At 50.1% G+C, this 21,294-nt stretch overlaps 1 protein-coding gene across 4 annotated transcripts in view; it reads right to left on the bottom strand.

The window, feature by feature from the left end:
• Positions 1 to 595: 595 nt before the first annotated feature.
• CAMKK2 (calcium/calmodulin dependent protein kinase kinase 2) overlaps positions 596 to 21,294 on the bottom strand; it is a 53,986-nt gene continuing 33,287 nt past the window's right edge. Inside the window, exons 8-17 of one of the 4 annotated variants that reach the window (XM_040250683.1) lie at positions 18,264 to 18,285; positions 18,047 to 18,135; positions 16,769 to 16,968; positions 16,055 to 16,108; positions 13,204 to 13,277; positions 13,030 to 13,117; positions 11,809 to 11,937; positions 7,067 to 7,167; positions 6,503 to 6,545; positions 596 to 3,764 (exon numbers count right to left, since the gene is read on the bottom strand). In XM_040250683.1, coding sequence (XP_040106617.1) covers positions 3,600 to 3,764; positions 6,503 to 6,545; positions 7,067 to 7,167; positions 11,809 to 11,937; positions 13,030 to 13,117; positions 13,204 to 13,277; positions 16,055 to 16,108; positions 16,769 to 16,968; positions 18,047 to 18,135; positions 18,264 to 18,285 — 965 coding nt within the window. In that variant the 3' untranslated portion in view covers positions 596 to 3,599. The remainder of the gene's footprint in view (positions 3,765 to 6,502; positions 6,546 to 7,066; positions 7,168 to 11,808; positions 11,938 to 13,029; positions 13,118 to 13,203; positions 13,278 to 16,054; positions 16,109 to 16,768; positions 16,969 to 18,046; positions 18,136 to 18,263; positions 18,286 to 21,294) is intronic. The other 3 variants (XM_040250685.1, XM_040250684.1, XM_040250688.1) reach the window with 3 other exon arrangements.

The raw sequence follows: 21,294 nt of genomic DNA, 5'->3' as shown, positions 1-21,294 counted from the left end.
GTGTGTGATTAAAACTGCTCCCATAGCGGCTCACCTGTTTGGTCTCCACCAGAAGAATCTGTCTGGCAGTGAGCTGCCTCAGAGCAGTGTGTTGCAAACTTCAGCATCAAGAGTCACCTGGGGCTGTCTGAATGGCCCTGGGGATCTGAGTTGCTAAGCCACTCCTAGGTGATGCTGATACTGCTGGCGTGGGGACCACCCTCTTAGTAGGGAGGTACTCTCGTGCTCAGTCGTGTCTGACTTTTTGACCCCATGGACTGTGGCCCACCAGGCTCCTCTGTCCATGTGATTTTCCAGGCAAGAATATTGGAATGGGTTGCCATTTCCTGCTCCAGGGGATCTTCTGGATCCAGAGATCGTATCCTCATCTCCTGCATCTCTGCATTGGCAGGTGGATTCTTTACCACTGTGCCACCAAGAAGACCCAGGGAGGTACTAGGACATGCTTAAATTAGGGACTTGCTGAGTACATCAGCTCTGACTCAGGCATTCAACTTTACTGTCAGCCTAAGGAAGGGAAACAGACATGAGGACAGGCGACCTCAAGACCACTGACTTAATTAAACAACCAAAAAACATCCCCAAGAGGCCCAGACTTTGCACCATTTTGCTGTTTATTTCAAGTTCACAGAGAAGCTTAAAACATTTGTGGAAAAACACTGAAGGCTTATTTTTCTCTTAAGTTCATATACTTTTCAGTGATAAATACACAGTATTTAACTTTGTACACCTGATGAAAGGAAAATGCATAGTAGAAAGGATCAGGAAGAAAACAGAAGCACTGGGCATGAAGTCAACCACAGAATAGAAAAGTCAGTAGTCCCATGAAACTTGGCCTGTAAAGCTGGAGAGAAGATTGAAATCAACGACCTTGAAACCTTCCCTAGCACCTTGGAAGCAAGTGGAGGTCTTGGTTCTTACCCCTGGTGACAAGAAGCTCCCCTTTGGAAGATGGGTGAGAGCGACAGGTGGAGCCTGTAGGTCTAAATTGCACAGTTCTTCACCTCGTCCTGGAATGCTTGGAGGACGAGAGCCCCAGCTGACGAGAAAGGCCAGGCCAGCGGGTAGATGGCCTCTCCGGCCCCAAGTGCCAGCAAGGGGCTAGATAAGGCTTTATGGGAGCCACTGGCCAGGCTGTGGAACAGATGGGGAAGTGAAACAGGGTGGAAGAAAGATGGATAAAGAATATGTGCTTCTTCAAGGCCACAGGCGCAGGCCACAGCTTGCTTAAAAATTGGTCCCACAGATGAGCCAGTAATGGAAGAGGATAGGCATCCTTTTTGCTTACCTAGAAAAGCTGCTCATATCAGCTTCTGCCCTTTCCTGACAGTTGGGTTTGGGGAAAAAAATCAATGTTTGTGCTCTAAGGAGTGGAGACAAACCCCAAGAGTCTGTGTCCCAAGTAGCTCTAATGCTTTTTGTTACAGCCCTCTCTGCTTATCCTTTTCTGAGTGGGGTGGTTCTTTTCCACAGCTTTCTTTGGTGTTTCTTAGTGTAAAAAAAATAAAATAGTAATGAACATGGGCCTCCCCCAACCCACCTGCCTGAACAGTTCAGTGCTGTCTGATCGCTGGCTTTCCACATGTGAAATCTTCGACGGAGAGTTTCATGGTGGGAGAAATGGCATCGCCGATGCTGTTGTGTAAACACAGGAGGAGTTCTGCAGAGGCTCTGCATGCTACCAGCCCCCGCCCCTCCGGGCGAGCCCCCCACTACCAGGTCAGCGTCCACATGGACCAAGACGAAGAGCCGGCTGACTTGAACCACTGCAAGGTGCTTATTGCAAACTAACCAGACCCACTGTTCCCAGGAGGGGTGGAACCTGTAGATTTAAACAAGCACAGGAGGAAGAAGTACTAGATTACAGAAAGAAAGAAAGCAGGCCAGAGGACCCTCCATCAGATGGGTGTCCTTGGCTCTTGGAAACCAGCCTTCTCTAACTCTGTACTGCTTATAAGGTAGAAAGAAGAGTCTGGCTAAACGACAGTCAAGAGCTTATGAAGATCTGTGGAAGCTCTGTGAACGCCCTTGGCAGCAGACACAAGACCTGCTGCTCGGTCTCTGCAGAAAGTGCCCCTTTCAACATGGATCAGCCAGAAGCTACAAGAGAACTCATGCTTCTGATCCCAATTACTGACACTATTTTCCTCAAGGCAGATTCCACAAAGCACTGGGAATCCCCCAGGCCAAGTCCTTCCAATTTTCTTCCCTCTTGAACTTCACAGTTACCCACATGGGACTCTGGAAGAAGTCACACTTGAACTGCAACCAAACTTCCCAATGTTGGTTGGAAGTAAAAAACGTAAACTTTTTCTTTCTGGACTGCTGGCTACAAAAGGGGACTTCCTGTGCCAAGCCCTGATTGCCTTGGATCCGAGGACTGCTCTAGGTTTCAAGAATCTTCTCTAAAAGGGCATCCTACAGTTATTGTTTAAATCCTAACAGAGCTTTGCCAGTAAGGATGATCATTTATGTCTCAGCTAAATGAAAGTATTCCTAACTAGCCCTCCACAAACTGGATAACTGTTTGTTTCACTGACTACAAAAATCAGCTACTGCTGAAAAAGAAAACAGAATCTTAGCAGCCTCTAGAATACACAGGTTATAAGCAAGCTGAGCTGCTAATATACAGGATAGATGTCATTGGCGCTAACTCTGATCATACACCTGAAGCCATGGGATAGCTCCTGGAAGCTCGAAATTATTTCTGAACTGCTCAAGAGCTCAGACTAGTTAGAAAATTGAAAGTATTTGTTGTTGTTGTTTACTCTTAAGCCATGTAATGTACATGGAAGTGTAGGATTTAATTTCACCCTGAAGTTTCTGTAATTTAACAAGAGATTGACTAGAGCTCCTTCAACTATTTAAGAAAAGTTTCAGCTCTGAGCGGCTGTCATAAACACACTCGTTCAGTCCTTGAGAGGAGATGTCCCACCATAACCACCGAATGCCCTTCTGGGAATGGAAGATCTGCCCCCGGCACCCACCCAAGCTCTTAGGTATCAAGCCCTTTCCGTTTTCCTGATTACTCATTAAAAAGATTTATAGTCCTTCCTAGGAATAAGTTGTGTCGAATCAGGCTGCAGCTACTGAGGGCTAGCCCTGTCCTGACTCCATGAATCCACATTCTAGAAAGTGCCATGGTTTGGGGTTTTCACGAAGTCACACCTGCTCTTCTTCTTTCAAATGCAGCCAAGTATGGCCTCGGACCACACCACCAGAGTTTCGTGCCAGTTCTTCCCGACGTTCAAACCTCACACACATTCACTTGGTATCTCTTGACACCATTCTGAGTTCACAAGGAAGGATTTTTGGCATAAAAACATCTTAAAAAGCAATTGTCCCCCAATGCACGTGGCTTTGGGTCTGCAACTCCTCACACCCGCCCATTCAGCCAGCCAGCGGCCAAAGTCGATGTCATGGAGTCGTCTTTTTTTTTTTTTGTCCCCTTTAAAACAAGAAAAAAATCAAACCAAAAACAAAACAACCAGAGATGACTGTCAAGGCTCTACACACGTGCTTGGTTTCCCGTAGGACATGCTGCTATGGAAACACAGGGCGCCGCCAGCAGAGGAGAGACGCGCAGTCGCGGTCCGGTGCTACTCCATCACCTCTTCCGGCTGCGCAGGATGAGTGTGCTCTAGGGAGCTGGGGCCTGGGACCCCCCAACTCTCCACGCCAGGGCCGCCTTTCATGAGAGCACTTCCTCCTCCCCTACGGGGGCCGGTTCGGGGCCCTGGAGGCTGTCTTCGCTGCCTTGCTTCCTGCTCACCGAACAAAAAAACCCACATTAAGTCCTGGGGCGATGCGGGCAGGACCCTGAACCAATGTCTCTGGCAGTCCTGCACTGCCTGGACCGTTATTTACTTGTTTTTAGAGTCTCTCCCCCCTTTTTTTTGCTTATGTGAAAGTTTCAGAGGAGACCTTGCATCCCTTTGGTAAACGGAAAACCAGCATCATGTGCCAAAAATAGCAAGGAATGTAAACTATAAACATAGATGCGAACCTATGGGCTGACACCTGAAACTATAGCACAGAGCACAGGTCGTATGGGCTCCACACTGGGGCCTGTTCACAGAGAATTTAGGCATCTTCGCTCCCCCAGCTTTAGGCTCTAAGCTCTTGCAGGGCAGGAACCGTACTGTCTTCAGTCTCCAGGTGTGTTTCGTGGGGGACACGAACAGGACCACCCAACTTGGCCTGGCACAAAGCCAGCCTTCAGGACATGGTTGTCAACAGAAACGTGCTGAGCACACAGGCCCAAGGGATGCCTCCAACAGAGAGAAGGGCCCTCATCTTGGCAATGTGTGACCAGAGCAGAAGAGACTAGATTGGTGGGAAGTGTCCCCATGTTCCCAAGAGGCCATACCCTGAAGTGCCCCCAGCTAGAGCTGCCTGGGGTGACGGATGTGGGCTGCATGATGGGAAATGTGAGGGAAAGTCCCTAAGGAGAGGCCCAAACCCTTTACCAACATTAAGCAAAGAATGCCTGTCCTAAGGAGAGCCACTGGGCTTGCCACACAGGACTGGTATCTACTGCGTGCCTTTGGGCAGAAGGGGAACTGCCCTGTGCATGAGGCAAGGGCAGGATGTCCATACATTCCTAGGAAGAAACTCCTCTTTGTTTAAAAATCACACACATTGGTTATCATGTTTCTGCCAAAGAAGAGAGGGTCAAGTCTCTGGGGAGGAGAGATGTAATTGGATATCCAGTGAGGCCCAACAGCTGTCTGCTCATACCAGCTGGTCTCACTACTGACGGGCCATGGGCCCAAGGCCTCCAAAGACTGCCTAAGCCCTAAGAGCTCCAGAGTGCTGGACCACTGGGACAAGCAAAAGCATCCACCCATGGGCTAAGGGCAAGGGCAGGTAATCCCCAGGTGCTTCTGGATGGAGATGAGGGAAGAGAGAGGCAGTAAGGTCTTTTGGGCCAATCTCAGTCTTTGGTGTCCTGCAACTTTGATCTCATTAAAAACAGAAGATGAAATAAACAGACTTGCACAAAAAAGGAAGCAAACTGTAAAACAGGTTGAGAAGAGAGGGGACAAGTACAGGCCAGCCCATTAGGCTTCAACCTGTGACCTTGTAAGGCTCACACCGTAAGTGGGGCCACCTCATCTCGTGGCTGTAGAGACGCCTGAGAACATTGTGGCAGGGATGGAGGCAGCCTTCCCAGGCTGTCCATGATGGGTTCTGAGGGCTAACTGCCATATTGCCTGCGCTGGAAGAGCATAAATGATCCACAGATGGTCTTCCTACGTTACTGTATGAGCACCTGGCTCTGATGGTGGCCAAGAAATTTCATCTCATAAGCCAACTCCTAAAAAACAAATGCTGCTTGCACAGGCATCATTCAGGGCAGCATTATTCATGCGTGACAGTCCCCAAAGTGGAAAATGTATTCATCACCGAATGAATGGAGCAACAAAGTGTGGGTATATCCATACAATGGAATATGGTCGAGCCACAAAAAGGAAAGAAGTTCTGACACATGCTGCATCACAGATGAACCTCAGAAACATTAGGCTGAGTGAAAGAAGCCAGACACAAAGGCCACAGACTGTATGATTCCATTTATATGAAATGTCCAGAATATGTAAGTCTATAGAAACTGCAAGTAGCCTCGTGCTGGCTGGGGGAGTTGGGTGGTGAGAGATGAGGGTACAGAGTTTCTTCTTGAGCTAATGAAAATATTCTAAAACTGAATATATTAAACTCTATTGAGTTATATACTTTAAATGGGTGAAGTATATGGTATGTGACTTATAGCTCAACACAGCAGCTTTTGAGACTTAGAAATGATTGCCTGGAGCTCCCAGCTGAGAATGAGGTGGTGAGATGGGCTCGGTGGGGAGAGTCCCAGGACTGCTATCCTGTCACAGGCACGGGGTGGGGAATGATCATCCTGTCATCTCAGGCTTGCAGGGACAGAAATGCTCCTCTGTCCTGGGAGGTGCTGGGATGGCTAAGCTGGGCATGTGTTTGGAAGAGGATGGCGGACTCGGGGGAATAGATCTGGATCCTCCTCCGAACCAGGGGAGCTTTCACACTCATTTGCAACAGGCTGGACAGGGACTTATTTTCTAGGTCTTAACCCATCAGAGAAGAAGGGGAGGAAGCTGGAGAGCCCCGGTGTGGGGGGAGCCCCTGAGCACAGCATGCCTGCTCTAGGCTCTGACCACCAGCCCAGATCAGGGGCGACCTCGGCCCATGACATAGCTTCAAGGCCGTTGACGTGCACCGAGCCTAGGTGGGTGCCAGACTAGGTCTAAGACCCGGGTGAGTTCACAGGCATTCCGGGTGGAGCGCCATGCACCCGCAGCCCCAGCCCACATGCACGACCCGCCACCGGGTCCAAGCCCCTGGATGCCCCGTTTCCCTCCTGGGTCTGGAGGCCCCGGGCTGGATGAAAGGTCCGCCTGGATGCAGATGTCCCGTGCTCTGCAGCTGCCCCCGCCCCCAGGCCCCGGCAGAGGCGAAGGCACAGGCAGGCAGGTGTTACCTTGGGCTCAGACAGGGGCTCACACTCCCTGGTTGGTTTTTTGCTGGAATCGCCAGAGGGGAGGGAAAAGGGAAGTGAGAAGGGACACTTGGCACTCGTGGCATGCCTGTCCCCCAACCCCCAGAGACACTCAGACCCCAAACACCAGCTTCACGGAGCTGTTGCCAGGGTGGTCAGGAGCAGGACACCCCCCCTCACTGGGAGACGTTTTGGGGGGTGGTGGTCCCATGAGTGAGATTGGCCTTGCTCACTCATCATGGGGCCACAATCCCACCATCAAGCATGCATGCTCTGGGGTCTAACAGCCTGATAATCAACCATTCTCCCACCCCTGTTAAAGTGCATGTACCCCCGGAGAAAAGTAAAAGTTCCCTGTGGATTGGCTGTCAGTCAAGGAGGCGGGCTGGATCCAGGGTTGGGGAGAAACCAAAGCCAGCAGCTTTGCTCTGACTTCCCCAGAGAGCCTGGCTGGGCTGATCTGAGTCTGGACACCGCTGCTGAGAGAATGGGCCCAGAGATGGTGGGGCAGGGCGGCCTCCAGCTCCCCACCCCGGGGATACTCACCTGAGCAGGTTTCCAGGCGCTGACAAGGAACGCTCCTCCCGCCGGCTGCCCTCAAACGGGTTCCCAAAGGAGCGTTTTCGTATCATGGTCTTCACCAGGATCTGGAAAGGAAAGGAGGAAGCTCAGCAACCTGGGGGTGGGGGGACTCCAGGCAACAGCCTCCCTCGTGCCATAGCACGAGTCTTCCATCTTCTTCCCTTCCCCTCCCCTCATTCCCACAGCTCCCCCGACCCCAGCACATACACACCCTGCCCCCTGCCAGTTCCCAGGACTGATTGCTGATGGCGAGCCTTTGAGAAACATCCACCCAAGATACAGGAACAAAAGCCATCACCAAGTCTCACTGGCCCACCAGAATCTTCCACGGCTCCCTGGTTGTCAACAAGATAAGGTCTAAACTCCTCAGTCTGACATCCAGAGCCTGTCACAGTCTAGTCTCAGCCTACCCAATTGCAGGAGAGCTGGCCTGCACAGTTTGTCCAGTGTCCGTGGTACCATCAGTCTCACCTGAGCCATCGCTGGACAGGCCCTCCTGGCCCGTCGACCTGTCTCCTCTTCAAGGCGAGGCTTTTACTGGCGGTGAAAGCTGTCTACAACCACCCCAACAGGCAGCCAATTACTGCTTCCCAGGTATAATCTGAGAGGGAGGGGGATCACTGCACTTTTAATTTAAGTGTAACTCACACAGCTTAAAATTAGCCACTTTAAAGTGTACAGTTTAATGGTTTTTAGTATATCCACATCACCACTATCTAATTTCAGGACATTTACATCACCGCCAAGAGAAATCCAGGACCCATTAGCAGCCACCCCCATTCTTCCTCCCCAGTCCCTGGCAACCACCAATCCACTTTCTGTCTCTATGGGTTTGTCTTTTCTCATTTTGTATAAATGGAATCATTCAGTATGCAGCCTCTGGGTTCTGGCTTCTTTTACTCAGCAAGCATGACGTTTTCAAGGTCCACCATGTTACATTGCTTTATTTCTTTTTATGACCTGGTAAAAATCCTTTGTGTGGATCTACCATATTTGCTTATTTGTTCATCTATTGGTGGATATTTGGACCATTTCCGCTTTGAGGCTATTGTGACTAATGCTACTATGTACATCTGTGTACAAGAGTTTGTATGGACATACTTTCCACACAAAATGTTTTCATTTCTCTTGGGTGTGCACCTAGGAGTGGAATTCTTAGATCATCTGGTAACTCTCTGTGTAGCATTTTGAGGAGCTGCCCATCTATCTTCTACAGTGGCTGCACCGTTCTACAGTCCCAGGAGCAATACAAAAGGGTACCAGTTCCTCGGGCGGGCGGGGGGATGGTGCATTTTTGTTGAGGATGAGAAGCTTTGGTCCCACTCTAAGGAGCTGAGGAGACATCCCAGGATACGGAGGGTGGCCCAGCCACAAGTTGGTGTGATGTGAGGGCAAGAGAGGTCAGAGGTCCTGAAAGCCCTTCTAATCCCGAGAGGCGCTGGTAGACAGCCTGTCCATGGCCGTGAGATGGAACTCTTTGGTGTCTCCCACCCCGCCCACCAGGAGACAGGGTTTGCAGCTTGGTTGGGAAACACATGCCAGAGGAGGGGATCTTTGGGGAAAGGGTCACTATCCCTCTATCATGCCCCTCAGCCACTGCTCAGCTTCCCTCCTCTGCCCCTCAGGGCATCCTTTCTTTTTTTTAAAAAAGTTAATTTGGCTGCACCGGATCTTTAGTTGTGGCTCAAGAGGGTCTTCACTGCATCATGTGGGATTGTTTGTTGTAGTGCACAGGCTCTCTAGTTGGGGCGCTCGGGCTCCAGAGCATGTGGGCTCAGTAGTTAGAGCTCAAGGGCTTAGCTGCAGCAGCATGTAGGATCTTAGTTCCCTGACCAAGGACTGAACCCATGTCCCCTGCACTGCAAGGCAGATTCTTAACCACTGGACCATTAGGGAAGTCTCTCGCCCTCTCCTTTCTGAAACCCATATCTGATTCTCTCATGCCCTGACTTGGTATCTCTCACCCCTATGAGTTTGGAACTTAACCTGTTACGGGCCACAGAGCCATGGAAGGTTCATGGTGATGCTTTTGGCTGCTGTTGTTCATGAAAGAATTTTCAAAGAAGTGGCCTCAACACCTGTAAGGCTCTGGCCTCCCTTCCAAGTAAAGTATGATGTCTCTTCATGCTGTTTCATATACTAATCCTCTGGACTTTTTAAAAAAAGATTTTATGCTAAAAGAGTAGGGGGAAGTGTTTTTAAAAACCACTGATTTACTAAAAGGTGGAAACCACCAAATGTACATCAACTGATGAACAGATAAAATATGCTCTATCCCTACAATGGAACACTATTTAGCCCTAAAAAGGAATGACTGGGTACAATGTGGATGAATCTTGAAAACATTATGTTGAGTGAAAGAAACCAGACACAAAAGGCCACTTACTGTACGATTCCATTTATATGAAATGTCCAGAATAGGCAAATCTATAGAAACAGGGAATATCAACTAGTAGATGCCAGGGGTTGGGGGTGGTTGGGGAGGGAAGAGTGACTGACTGTCAACAGGTATGGGGTTTCTCTTGGGGATGATGAAAATGTTTCAGAACTAGAGACGTGACGGTTGCACAATACTGTCAATGTATTAAATGCCACTGTACTGTTCACTTCAGAATGGTTAATTTTATATTACCAGAATTTGACCTCAATTTAAAGAAAAGAAAAATGCTGAGATAAGAGAACGAAGGCCATGCCCCTTGACAAGCACGCATGGTGGCTCCCTTGCCAAGGCCCAGCTCTGTGGATCCTAGAGCATTTGGGCCCGTTTCACCCTCTCAGTGAGCCTCGCCAGCCCTCAGGACCCAGCAGAAGGGGCTCCTACCCTGCAAAGCCTCCCAGTCCCGCTGCTCTCCCCGCTGGCCTGTCACGGTGTGGACACTCAGTGTGTGATGGCACCAGAGGGTGATTCTTCCTTTCCAGGTTCATCTTCCTCAAGAGGCCAGAAGCCCCATGAGGGCTGGCACTGTCCCGTGCTCATCTCTGTAACCTCATGCCTGGCACACACAGCTGAAGCCCCCACGGCCTCCTTGTCCCCCCAAATTCAGTCTCCACGTGGGACCTTCCTAAGGCCAACACTGACCATGCCACTCCCCTGAATCAAATCCTGCAGGTGCTTCCCACACTTCTGGGACCAAGATTTAAATTTCTGCTGTGGCCTCAGGACTTGTGTGCTCTGGCCCCACCTCCTGCTCAGCCTCATGCCACCCTCCCTCCACCTCCTTTGCCCTGTTTCAGCTGCCCTGACTTTCTTAAGGTTCCTCGTGGGCCTAGCCGCCTCCCAACAAAGGGCCGCTGCATTTGCTGCTCCCTTTTCAGGAACACCCCACCCTTTACCCTGTCGGCCTGAACACTGCACCATCCTCTTAGCACACGCCTTCCAGGAGGCTTTCTCCAGCCCATCACCTGGGCCACATCCCCGTAGGCGGTTCCCCTCGCAGCCCCTCTGTTACTTGCACACTCACTTGTTGGTTCTTTGCCCAACATCTGCACGCACCATCTTGGTTTTATTCACCTCTGTATTCCGTACTCCCACCACAGGCCTGAGACACCACTCAGTGTTCAAGAAGTGTTTCCTGAATAATCAATGCCTATTTCAGACCTCTAGGATCAGACGCCTTCTCCCAAGAATATTCACAACCAGGAACAGAATAACCCATGGCGGGTGCTGGGAGCTCGACGTCAGCTACCTTCCCCACCACAGGCTCAGGACATGGGTGTGGGGGGCGGACGAGAAGGAGTGGGTGGGTGTTCAACAGTGAAGATCATGCAGAGGCCCCTGGTGGGGGAGGAGGATGTGAATAGATCCCCCAGGGCTCAGGTTCTAGAGGGAGAGAGAGAGTGTGTGGGGAAGCAGAGGGCGAGGTGCAAAGCTGGGAGCAAAGGAGCCAGCACTGGGGCTCCGAAGGTCACTTGAGGCTGGACGCAGTATCTGGTCCCCCCCGAGAGCCCTGGACCCTGCCTGCTGGGGCTGGTGCTAACTGAACACACCCAGGACTCCCAAGGTGGCCATGGTGAGGCAGCCCACTTGATTCCTCCCCTAGGACTGTTGCCCAACCCCCAGCCCCCTGAGGGTCTCCCTCCTGGAGTCAGACACCCTCTGGGCACAGCCTTGGCAAGTGGGTGATTCTCTGAGTCTCCAAGGTAATTCTCTAGCTCCATCTTCCTGGATCAGGACCCAAATTTAAGGCCATAAAAGGGGTCCAGTAGCCCCTGAGCAAACACCCACCTCTAGGAGCTGGAAGAGCCACCCTGGCAGTTGCCCACACTGCAGAGATGGGACGAGCTAAGCCGTCTGCTCTGGGGACAGGAGACCCAGTCAGGGCGTAGCCCCTCTTAAGAGACCTTGGCTCCAGCTCCCCCCAGGCACCTGCCCTGATCCTTCTAAAGCTCCTCCTTCTCCCCTGGACATGCTCTGAAAGCAGGAATTCCACAAGAGGCAGAACCATCCCTAGAGAGGGGCTACCCTGTTTAAGTAACCTGGGACCCAGCTGTAGAGAGAACTCAGGCTAGAAGTTGCAGGGCCCCCTGGCCTGCCAGGTGACCAAGGCCCAGGGGCTGGGAGCTGTGGGCGAGGGGCAGGCCCAGCCAGTCCCTGACTCTCAGGCCCAACACCTGTTCTCAGTTCCCGCCCAGGTTCTGGTTCGTCCCTGCCAGGCCACCTGTGGCTCTCTGGCCCTGCTCTTGAGCAGCGGTTCATCCTGCCTTACCACGGTTGCCAGGCTGGGAATGTGTTTGACCGAATTCTCGACCTCCTCTTCGGTCACCTCGACCAGCGTGCAGTTCTCGTCCTCTGATGGCAGCGGCTCCGCCCCATGCCTCGTGACCCAGGGGTGCAGCTTCAACGAAGGACAGGAGGGGTGAGGGGCCGTTGCCACTGGCTCCCAGAGACCCTGCCTGTGAGCAGAGCCAGGGAGGGAACGCGGGAGGGGAGAGCCAGTGGCCTGAGGTCAGGGATGCAAGAGAGCAGGCAAGCCAGGCAGAAGGTGGGGTGAGCCAGGTGGGAGGAAACATGAAATAGACGGAGGGAGGGAGCCACGAGGCCAGAATGTGAGCCGGACCGGATTCTCCATCTCGCCCCGTGTCTTGGCAGAAGGGCCTGGAATTTGCCATTTGCCTTGCATGGTTGTCCGAGGAGCACCCATCACTCCTCTGCAACTCTCCCTGATGCCTGGAAGGCTCAGCTCAGAGTAGGCAGCATCCTTCCCATTTTACAGAAAGGGAAACTGAGGCTCAGGGTGGCACAGGGAGGCCACTGAGAAGAACACAATCAGGAGGGGGCTTTGGCAGAGGTCTGCCCCCCAACTACCTGCCCCTTGGATCCAAGCCTTTATCTGTAACGTTTTGGGCTGCCCCCTCTTCAACTGCTAGTTAGCTGAGGTGCCTAGTTCCTGAAGGAAATCTCTGGATTTCTGAAAGGTCCATGTGTGTGCACATGGCTGCAAGGGATCAGTAGGGATCTTATCTAATGCTGCTCTGGCAACACAGTGGAATTCAGCAGGCCAGGGCCAGAGGTAAACGGTCAAATTGCTCACTAACTTCCTCTCACACCCATTGTATTTTCTCAAAGGGATAGGAAGTGTCAAGGAAAAGACCCGAAGATTTTGGCAGCCACAATGGAGCATACAGAGACTCTGGTCTGGTCTGGGGATGTGGAGGCCATCAGTTCACGCCAAGTGGAGCGAGTGCTAGTTGCCTGGCTGGTAGCAGATCCCACTTCCACAATCACAGTTAACACAAGTCCCAAATCCTCCCCCACCAGCTCCCAGCACCCCAGAGGCCAGAGGGCATGGGAGGGCGGTGGTGCAGAAGAGGGTGTGGCACTGTAAACAGAGGAATGTGGGGCCTGACTGAGGCAGGGTTGAGCCAAAAATCCCAAGCCAAGGAGATAGGCTGAGCCCCTGGCACACACCCCAAGGGGCAGCAGATACCTTGATCTCTGGCACCACAATCCTTGACTCGGGGTTCTTGTCCAACATGCGCGTGATCAGGTCCTTCAAATCCTCGGCTATGTCAGGCCTGGCGGGAGGAGACACATCAAGGGTGGGAGACGTCACCAAGGGCTCGGAGAAGGTAGCGACTTGCGGTACACGAAGGATACTCACTGATCTGGAAATTCCAGGGCCTGACTCTTGATCTTACTGTGTAAACACATGATCCGCTCGTCCATGAACGGGCACTGCAAAGATAGGTCAGGGACAGAGCGGCCATTAAGGGCTGGCACAGCTGTCCTTCAAGGGTGGGCAGCACTCCACATGGGTCACAGCAGAGAAAGAAACAGCCCAGCAGCCCAGCCCAGGGAGGAAGCAGTTCCCATTCCCCAGAGATCTAAAAGGACCAGGAATATCTTTCCAGAAGGGTTAGAGCCTTCCTAACTACACTGGCTTTCCTCTGTAGCTGTGCTTTAATTTACCTACATAAAATGTTAGTCGCTCAGTCGTGTCTGACTCTTTGTGACCCCATGGACCATAGCCCGCCAGGCTCCTCTGTCCATGGAATTCTCCAGGCAAGAATACTGGAGTGGGTAGCCATTCCCTTCTTCAGAGGATCTTCCTGACCTAGGAATTGCACCTGGGGCTCTCCCATTGCAGGCAGATTCTTTAACATCTGAGCCATCAGGGAAGACCATAAAGCAAAGACCGAAAGCAAACACTTACTTCACCCACCTGCCCTGTGAACATTAATTATACAAAGAACAACACAAAAGACAAAGCAGCAGTAGCTGTGATTGGTGAGGGCTCAGCCTGGGCCAGGCATTGTATTGAGGTTTCTCAGGACCAACATCTCATTTGGCTGTTACCTCTGCCTAGAATGGGCTTCCCTGGTGGCTCAGAGGTTAAAGCGTCTGCCTGCATTGCAGGAGACCTGGGTTCTGATCCCCAGGTCGGGAAGATCCCCTGGAGAAGGAAATAGCAATTGCCTGGAGAATCCCATAGACCGTGGAGCCTGGTGGCAACAGTACATGGGGTTGCAAAGAGTCGGACACGACTGAGCGACTTCACTTTCACTTTCTGCCTGGAATGTTCTTCACACCAGTATCTGCATGGCTTGTTTTCTTCCATCATTTAGGTGTCTGATCAAAGCTCACCCTCTCAGGGAGGTCTTCCAGAGCTCCTGTCTAAAATGGACACCCACTCCACCTCCATATGATTTCTCACCATCGCATGTCCCCTCCTGACATTATATTCCATATGTATTGGGGAAGATTTCCCTGGTGGTCAGTGGTTAGGATTCTGTATTCCCACTGCTAGGGACAAAGGTTCAATCCCTGACTGGGGAACTAAGATCCCACATGCCACATGGTGTGGCCAAAACATAATACCATATGGATTTATTCACTGTTTAATTCCTGCATGGGAATGTCAGCTCCAAGAGGGCATGGATTTTTGTCTGTCTTGCTCACTGCTGACACCCAGTGCCCAAGAACATCCCTGGCACAAAGTAGGGGCTCAGTAAATACCTGTTGAATTAATGAATGCTTGAATTATTTCTGCTGATCCTCTCAGAAGCCATAAAAAATAGTAAATACTGGACTTCCGTGGTGGTCCAGTGGTTAAGAATCTGCCTGCTAATGCAGCAGACCCAGGTTCCATACCTGGTCCAAGAAGATCACACATGCCACAGGGGAACTAAACCTGTGAGTCACAACTACTGAGCCTGCACTCTAGAGAAGGCATACTGCAACTACGGAGCCCACGTGACAGAGCTGGAGAGAAGCTCCCACTCACCGCAACTAGAGAAAACCTGCGCACAGCAACGAAGACCCAGTGCAGCCAAAAATGAGTAAATAAATAAATAATTTTAAAAACAGTAAGTATTATTCTCATTTTACAGGAGAGAGAAAACAGAAGCTCAGAGAGGTGCTGTGTCCTAGAAAGCATGAAACTGGGATTTAAGCCTAGACTGTACCCTGAAGCCTGTTCACACACCACCTCCTGGGTGACAAGGCGATCTTCTCACAGAGGGAAGGGCCTGACCCAGGAGGAGCTCAGGGATTGTTTTGGAAAAAGAAACCTTTAAGTGAGGTGCTCAAAAGGCTGCAAAAGGTCACAGAAAGTGACCTTGTCTACTCCTGTCCAAGGAAAATGATGCCATAAAAAATAATAACTTGAGATGTCAGGATTGCACAGGCACATCCATTTGACAACTCATCAAATAGTACACTTTTAACATCTGTAGATTCCCTGATGTGTAAATTTTAGCCCAAAAGATGAAAGCCACAGATAGTGAGCTCTGGCTAATGACTGCACTCTGAAGCATATGTAAGAAGGTATAATTCTTACAACTTTACTACAGGATTGAAAATTTTCTAATCAAATGTTGGGTTGTGGGGAGGAGATTATAAACTTTACTTCTTCATGGGATCAGTTTCTTAAGCTTTTCTCAACAGGAGCATAAGCTCAGGAGAAGGAATAATTCTCATCTTTACTGCTCACATAATCAGTCTGAACTTTAGAATTAAAAATAGAAGCCCCTGAATATGAGTTATATAAAAATAACAAAAGAACAACAAAATGAAGACAAATAGCACTCCCTAAATCAATAATGCCAAATGTTTTAAATTCCATTCCAATTCTATTCTTCCAACAACAGCTTCTAGGAACACTGTTGAGAAGAAAATCAAAGCAGTACCAGGCTCAGAAAGAAAGACTGCAGTTATTGATTAGTGATGCCTATCTCCTGTTTAGAAGTGGAAAGAGGGGCACATTTGCTGTCCTTGACCTAAATTCATCAACTGTATTTACAACCTCTAAAGCCTCTGCCAAAACCCTGTTTTAGCAGGTTGTTATGTACAGCTATGTATATTTGGGAAGGCCTACTTTTTCATATGCAGATCTAACTGTGGAAATAAAATGAAATAACTTTTAAATGAGTAAGTTCTATCTTCCTGCAAGGGTAACTATTAGTCCAAGGGAGCCACCCACAACACCCAGGACACAGGACACCCCACCTTACCTGGCCAAACACAAAGCAGTACAGTGTCACACCCATGGCCCAAACATCCAGTGCCTGCAAGAAAAAGAGAGCTCAGTGTGAGGGGGCAAGGGGCAGTAAAGGGCATAACCTTCTTTCACCTGCCCAGGATCCAATCCTCCAGCTTTCCTTTGGGGAAGCAGCTCTTTTTGACTGCTCAGCCCATGGGAGTTTGAATGGGGCTCTTCCTGCCCATCAAACCCCACATCTAACTGAGCATATGATTCAGGCTTGGCCAATGAAAGCAACACTTTCCCCAGGCAGTGTGATTGGTTCAAGAATGGGCACATGACCCTAAACTGTCCAATCAGAGCAACACTTTGTCAGGCACAGTGATTGGTTAGAGGATGGGCATATGACCCACACTGGGCCAATTACAGCCAATCCTAGGATTTTCATGAGTCCTACAGAAAGAAAAGTGCTCTTTTCCACTGAGGCTTGTAAACTGGTAGAAAGTAGCCCAGAGTCGCTAATGACGTTCACCTGGGGAGGAAACCAATTCAGGAAAATAGAGCTGAGAGATGGAGAGACAGATTCCTCTTTGAACCTCTGAATCTAGCCAAGCCTGAGGCCAAAAGAACCCCACTCCTCATCCACAAATCACTCTTTAAGCCAGTGAGTTAGATTTTTGCCACTTACAACTGAAAGGACCCTAACACAGGCAGAATTGCACATCTCAGGCAGGTCCAAACCTACCTTCCCAGAGAAGATCTTCCGGGTTTCCGAGAGCGACTCAGGAGCCATGAAGGCCGGGGTGCCCACAGTGTTAGAGAGAAGGGCATCGCTGCCCTTGAACTCATTGCTCACACCAAAGTCCGCGATCTTGATGTGCCCATCTTCTCCCACCAGCAGGTTGGAAGGTTTGATGTCCCGGTGGATGATCTTCTGGTAGTGTACTGGGGGCAGGATGGGAGAGAGGGCACAGAGAATCCACACGAGGAGTTCCATGTGGCCCAAACAGCCCAGAGACACAGGCAGGAGGCCCTCTGTTCTTCCAGGGTCCCAGGCCCTTCCCAGCCTTCCCCTCCCAAGCCTGTGAAACACCCTCAGCTCTAAAAGTTAAAGGGAATGTCTAAGGAAGCTGTCCCATCCTCCAAAGTGAGGAGTGAAATACTGACTGCCAATAGTAATCGGTAACCGCCTGCCACAGTTTAAGTCATGTGTGCATGGAGAGCTTTTGCTGAGCTTGGCTCCCAGCTAGAAGCCTTAAAACTTGTGACAGTCAAGCATGTTTTCATTTATTAACACCACCTCACAACCTGTTCACCAAACCAACAATGACTGAAGCAGGTCTGATTTGAAGTGTGAAACACAGCAGGATTGGGACTTGGCTAATGGTTCCTGCCTGGGTGTGCACCCATGGGCAAGGACAATCCTACGATCTGGAAGACCCAACTGTGTTTCCAGGGTGATGATGATGATGATACTGGTAATAGGAGCAGCAGCTTCTTTTACTGAATGCCCAGTCTGGGCCCTCACCGTGTGTTAAGTGCTTCCCATTGACCCCATTTCAGTGTCACAACAATCCTGTGTAATAACAGGCAAAGGGTATGAGTCAAAATGTTTAACAACCAGTAGCAGAAAGGACACCCTGCCAATCAGAACACTGATATCCTGGCTGATTTCAGACCTTGTGAGAGAGATTTTATTCCCATTTTACAGATGAGGAACTAAGGTTCCTGGAGGTTAACAGGATCCCAGGGTTGCTGGGAATAAGGGGTGATGTTAGGAAATTAACAGTGCCTGGTAGAAAGAACTGGATAAACAGTCACTAACACTATTGCTCTTAGTTTTTCTGTGTGGCCAGAAGAAGGGTTTCTGCTTGGAGGGGGTGTCGTCATAGCTCAGGCAGTTCTGCTTCCTGCCCACCTCCCTGTGCTCCAGGAGGGAAGTAAGAAACCTTCCACTCTCCATCCACTATCTGGGGACGCTAACCACCCCCTGGGTGAGAGTCCTCCTGTGGGCCCCGCTTACAGTACTCGATGCCTTTGATTAGATCCTGGAAGTAGAAACGGGCCTGGTCTTCAGAGAGTGGTTTGAGGGTGGGCACTTCCATCACAGGCCTGAAAGGTCAACACACACATGAAAAGCAAACCAGATACACCAGCCTTTGCCCCCTCCCACCACCTCATTCAGCTTTGCAGCTCAAGAAGCTTCGGGCCTCATACCTGCTGGGAATGGGGACACTCACCCTTGGTTGACCAGTTCAAACACTGTAGGATAGAGAAGGGGGTGAATGGTTACACTGGGAAAATGGAAATCCCTCTTCCTCCCCTCCTCCCCAGCTCCCAATCTCCCCTAGAAACACTAAGCACTGAAACTAACATGCGGGGTGGGGAGGGGAACAGTCCACTGAACCAAAACCACAGAAGGTTCTGCTTTTCTAAGTTCCCATCAGGAGACTAGGGGTCAGAGATTTCTGGTGTCCCTGGGACCCCAGGCTGGCTATACATCTGGTCCTCAAAACAGCTGAGGACCCTCTGCCAGAGGAGACAAAGCAGGGAGACTGGCACAGGTGGGGACAGCCTCTCATTGTCTTCTCATACCTAGGTGGGAGGGGGTGGGAGGGGAGTCCCAGGGATACGACTGATGCTAAACCATGTCCTGTCACTCATCCATGTCCTGAGCCAAAGACCTGCCAAATAACAGGTCTAAGGGGAAACAACCCAAATGTGGATTTATGTGGACACAAAAGCAGCAGCCCTAGGGGTCTTCTGAACCCTAGCAAAGTTTCAGTTTAAGAAACAGCAAGAACAAATGTCAATGACCCCTCTCACATTTTCCAAGCTGCTAGGCTGTGTCAGGCTACGTAAATCAAGAATTGTCAGATAATGTTCCAGTTCTTTAGCACTCTGTGTCAGCTGGCGCTCCAACCTGTGACTTCAAATCAAATCAAGACTTGGAGCTAGAGGTGGGGATGGTGATCTCTCTGCCACCTCAAAGGCCAGCTGATTCTGCTCCTCCTAAACAGGGCCTTTCTTGACTCACTGCCTGCTAGCTTCCTCACAGGCTTGTGTATGTAGGATCCCCCACCCCACCATCAAGTATTAGATACACTACGTTGAGGGAATGCACAGGGTTTTTGTTGTTGGAGAGGGGCGGTATTTTTTGCATTTCTAAAAGTTGAGGTGAAATTTCAGAATATACAACTATTCTAAAGTGCATGATTTAGTGGTATCTAGCAGTCCACTGCCTCCAGGGCAAGCATCGCCTCTACCTAATTCCAGCACATTTTCAGTCCCCTGAAAAGAAACCCTGTGCCCACTAGTAGTCACTCCCCACACCCCGTCCCACAGCCCCTGGCAACCACTAATCTGCTTTCTGTTTCTATAGATTTGCCTATTCTGGACATGTCATATACATTGACTCATACAATATGTGACCCCTGGTAACATGCTTTTTCACTTAGCATGTTTTCAGAATTCATCCACATTGTAGCATGTATCAGTACTTTCCTCCTTTTAGTGGCTGTATAATATTCCATAGTACGGCTATGCTACATTTTGTTTACCTATTCATCAGCTGATGAACATTTGGGTTATTTCCACATTTTGGCTATTATGAATAATGCTGCTATGAACATTCATGCACAAGCATTCCTGCACAAGTGTTTATGTGTGGCTGTTTTCAATTCTTTGGGGGTACCTAGGAGCGGAATTGCCAGGTCATGTGGCATAGTTATTTTAATTTTGTTCTGCTTGAACAGATATAACTGGGACTATGAAGCTGTACTTTAGGAAATGAAAAAAACAGCACAGTGGATTTCAAAGTCCCATGGAGGATGGTTTTCGAGTTTTCTGTTTTCTAGAAGCACACACTGGAGCTTCTTATGGACGAAAGGTGTTTCAAAGCTGTCCAAGGGCTGAGATGGCCAAGGGGAAAGAACCAGCTCCTCAGACAAAAAGAAGGCTTAAAGGTTCAGATCAGAAAAGGAACTTAACTCCCCCAGGGCCCCACCCTGTTTTCAGGTTCATCAGCCGGCAATGGCCAAACCCGAGTTAGGGCAAATCTGCTGTGGCTTCAGGCTGTGGTTAGAAGCAAAGGCAATGGCTCTGAAGGTAAGGCTCCCACCAAGAGGAGCTCTGGGCCCCTCAGCTCCTGCTTTCCCACCTTGCAAACTTAACTTTCAAGAGCTGCTTCATGAATTTCAATGCTTCCTCCCAAGAACCAAAAGTCGGTTGGCATGAGGGAAGCTGGCCTGTTGAAACAGGTGTATTTTCAAGTCACTCAGTTTAACTCCTCCTGGGCCTGAGTGGCTGGTGAGACGTTTTTAACCCCGAGAAATACTGATCATGTTCTCTACCCTTTGAGAGTCAGGCCTGCAGGTGCAGAACCCTTGCCGATATCTGCTAACTGGCTTCACACGCTGCCCACTCTGTCCTAGCCAAACACAGCTATGGCTGGAAATGAAAAAATAAAGTATCGGGATTGTTTCAAAATCACTGGAATCAACACACCAAAACCACACGGCTCCTTCCCACTTTGCCACCTCAAGAAGTGAAAAACTGTCCATGAAGCTGCCTGGTCCAAATGGCTTATGCAACTCCTCTTTGAAGCTTGAGTCATGTTCTTTACATACTCATTCAACTCCTCAGCTCAGTACCCTCCAAGGGGGACATGCTTGGCAGTCCAGTGGTTAAGAATCAGCCATGCAATGCAGGCGATGCGGGTTCAATCCCCGGTCAGGGAACTAAGATCCCACATGCTGTGAAGCAGCTAAACCCATGTACCACAACTAGAGAAGCCTGCACGCCACAACTAAGACCCATCACAGCCAAATAAATAAATATTAAAAAGAAAAAAAAATCCTCCAAGGGCCCCCTTCTCTCTCAAAGTAAAAGGCAAAGTCTTACAATGATGTGAAATGCCCTCTGCCATCTGGTTCCCAGGGTCCTGCACAGGTCTCACCTCCGTGAGGCATCCCAGGAGCCACTGTTTCCCAAGCCTCCAACCTGGAACTCCTGATTCCCCTGACCCTGCTCAGGTTAGCTTTTGTCCATGGTGCTGTCACCTTCAAGCTTCCCTGGTGGCTCAGCTGGTAAAGAATCTGCCTGCAATGTGGAAGACCTGGGTTCAATCCCTGGGTTGGGAAGATCCCCTGGAAAAGGGAATGGCTACCCACTCCAGTATTCTGGCCTGGAGAATCCCATGGACTGTATAGTCCATGGGGTCACAAACAGTCGGACACGACTAAATAACTAAACACAGAGCACAGCTGTCAC

Source organism: Oryx dammah, unplaced genomic scaffold (genome assembly GCF_014754425.2).
Source record: "Oryx dammah isolate SB20612 unplaced genomic scaffold, SCBI_Odam_1.1 HiC_scaffold_12, whole genome shotgun sequence".
NCBI lineage: Eukaryota > Metazoa > Chordata > Mammalia > Artiodactyla > Bovidae > Oryx > Oryx dammah.
The sequence above is the reverse complement of the archived record's forward strand: the minus strand, read 5'-3'. Positions and strand labels throughout refer to the sequence as shown.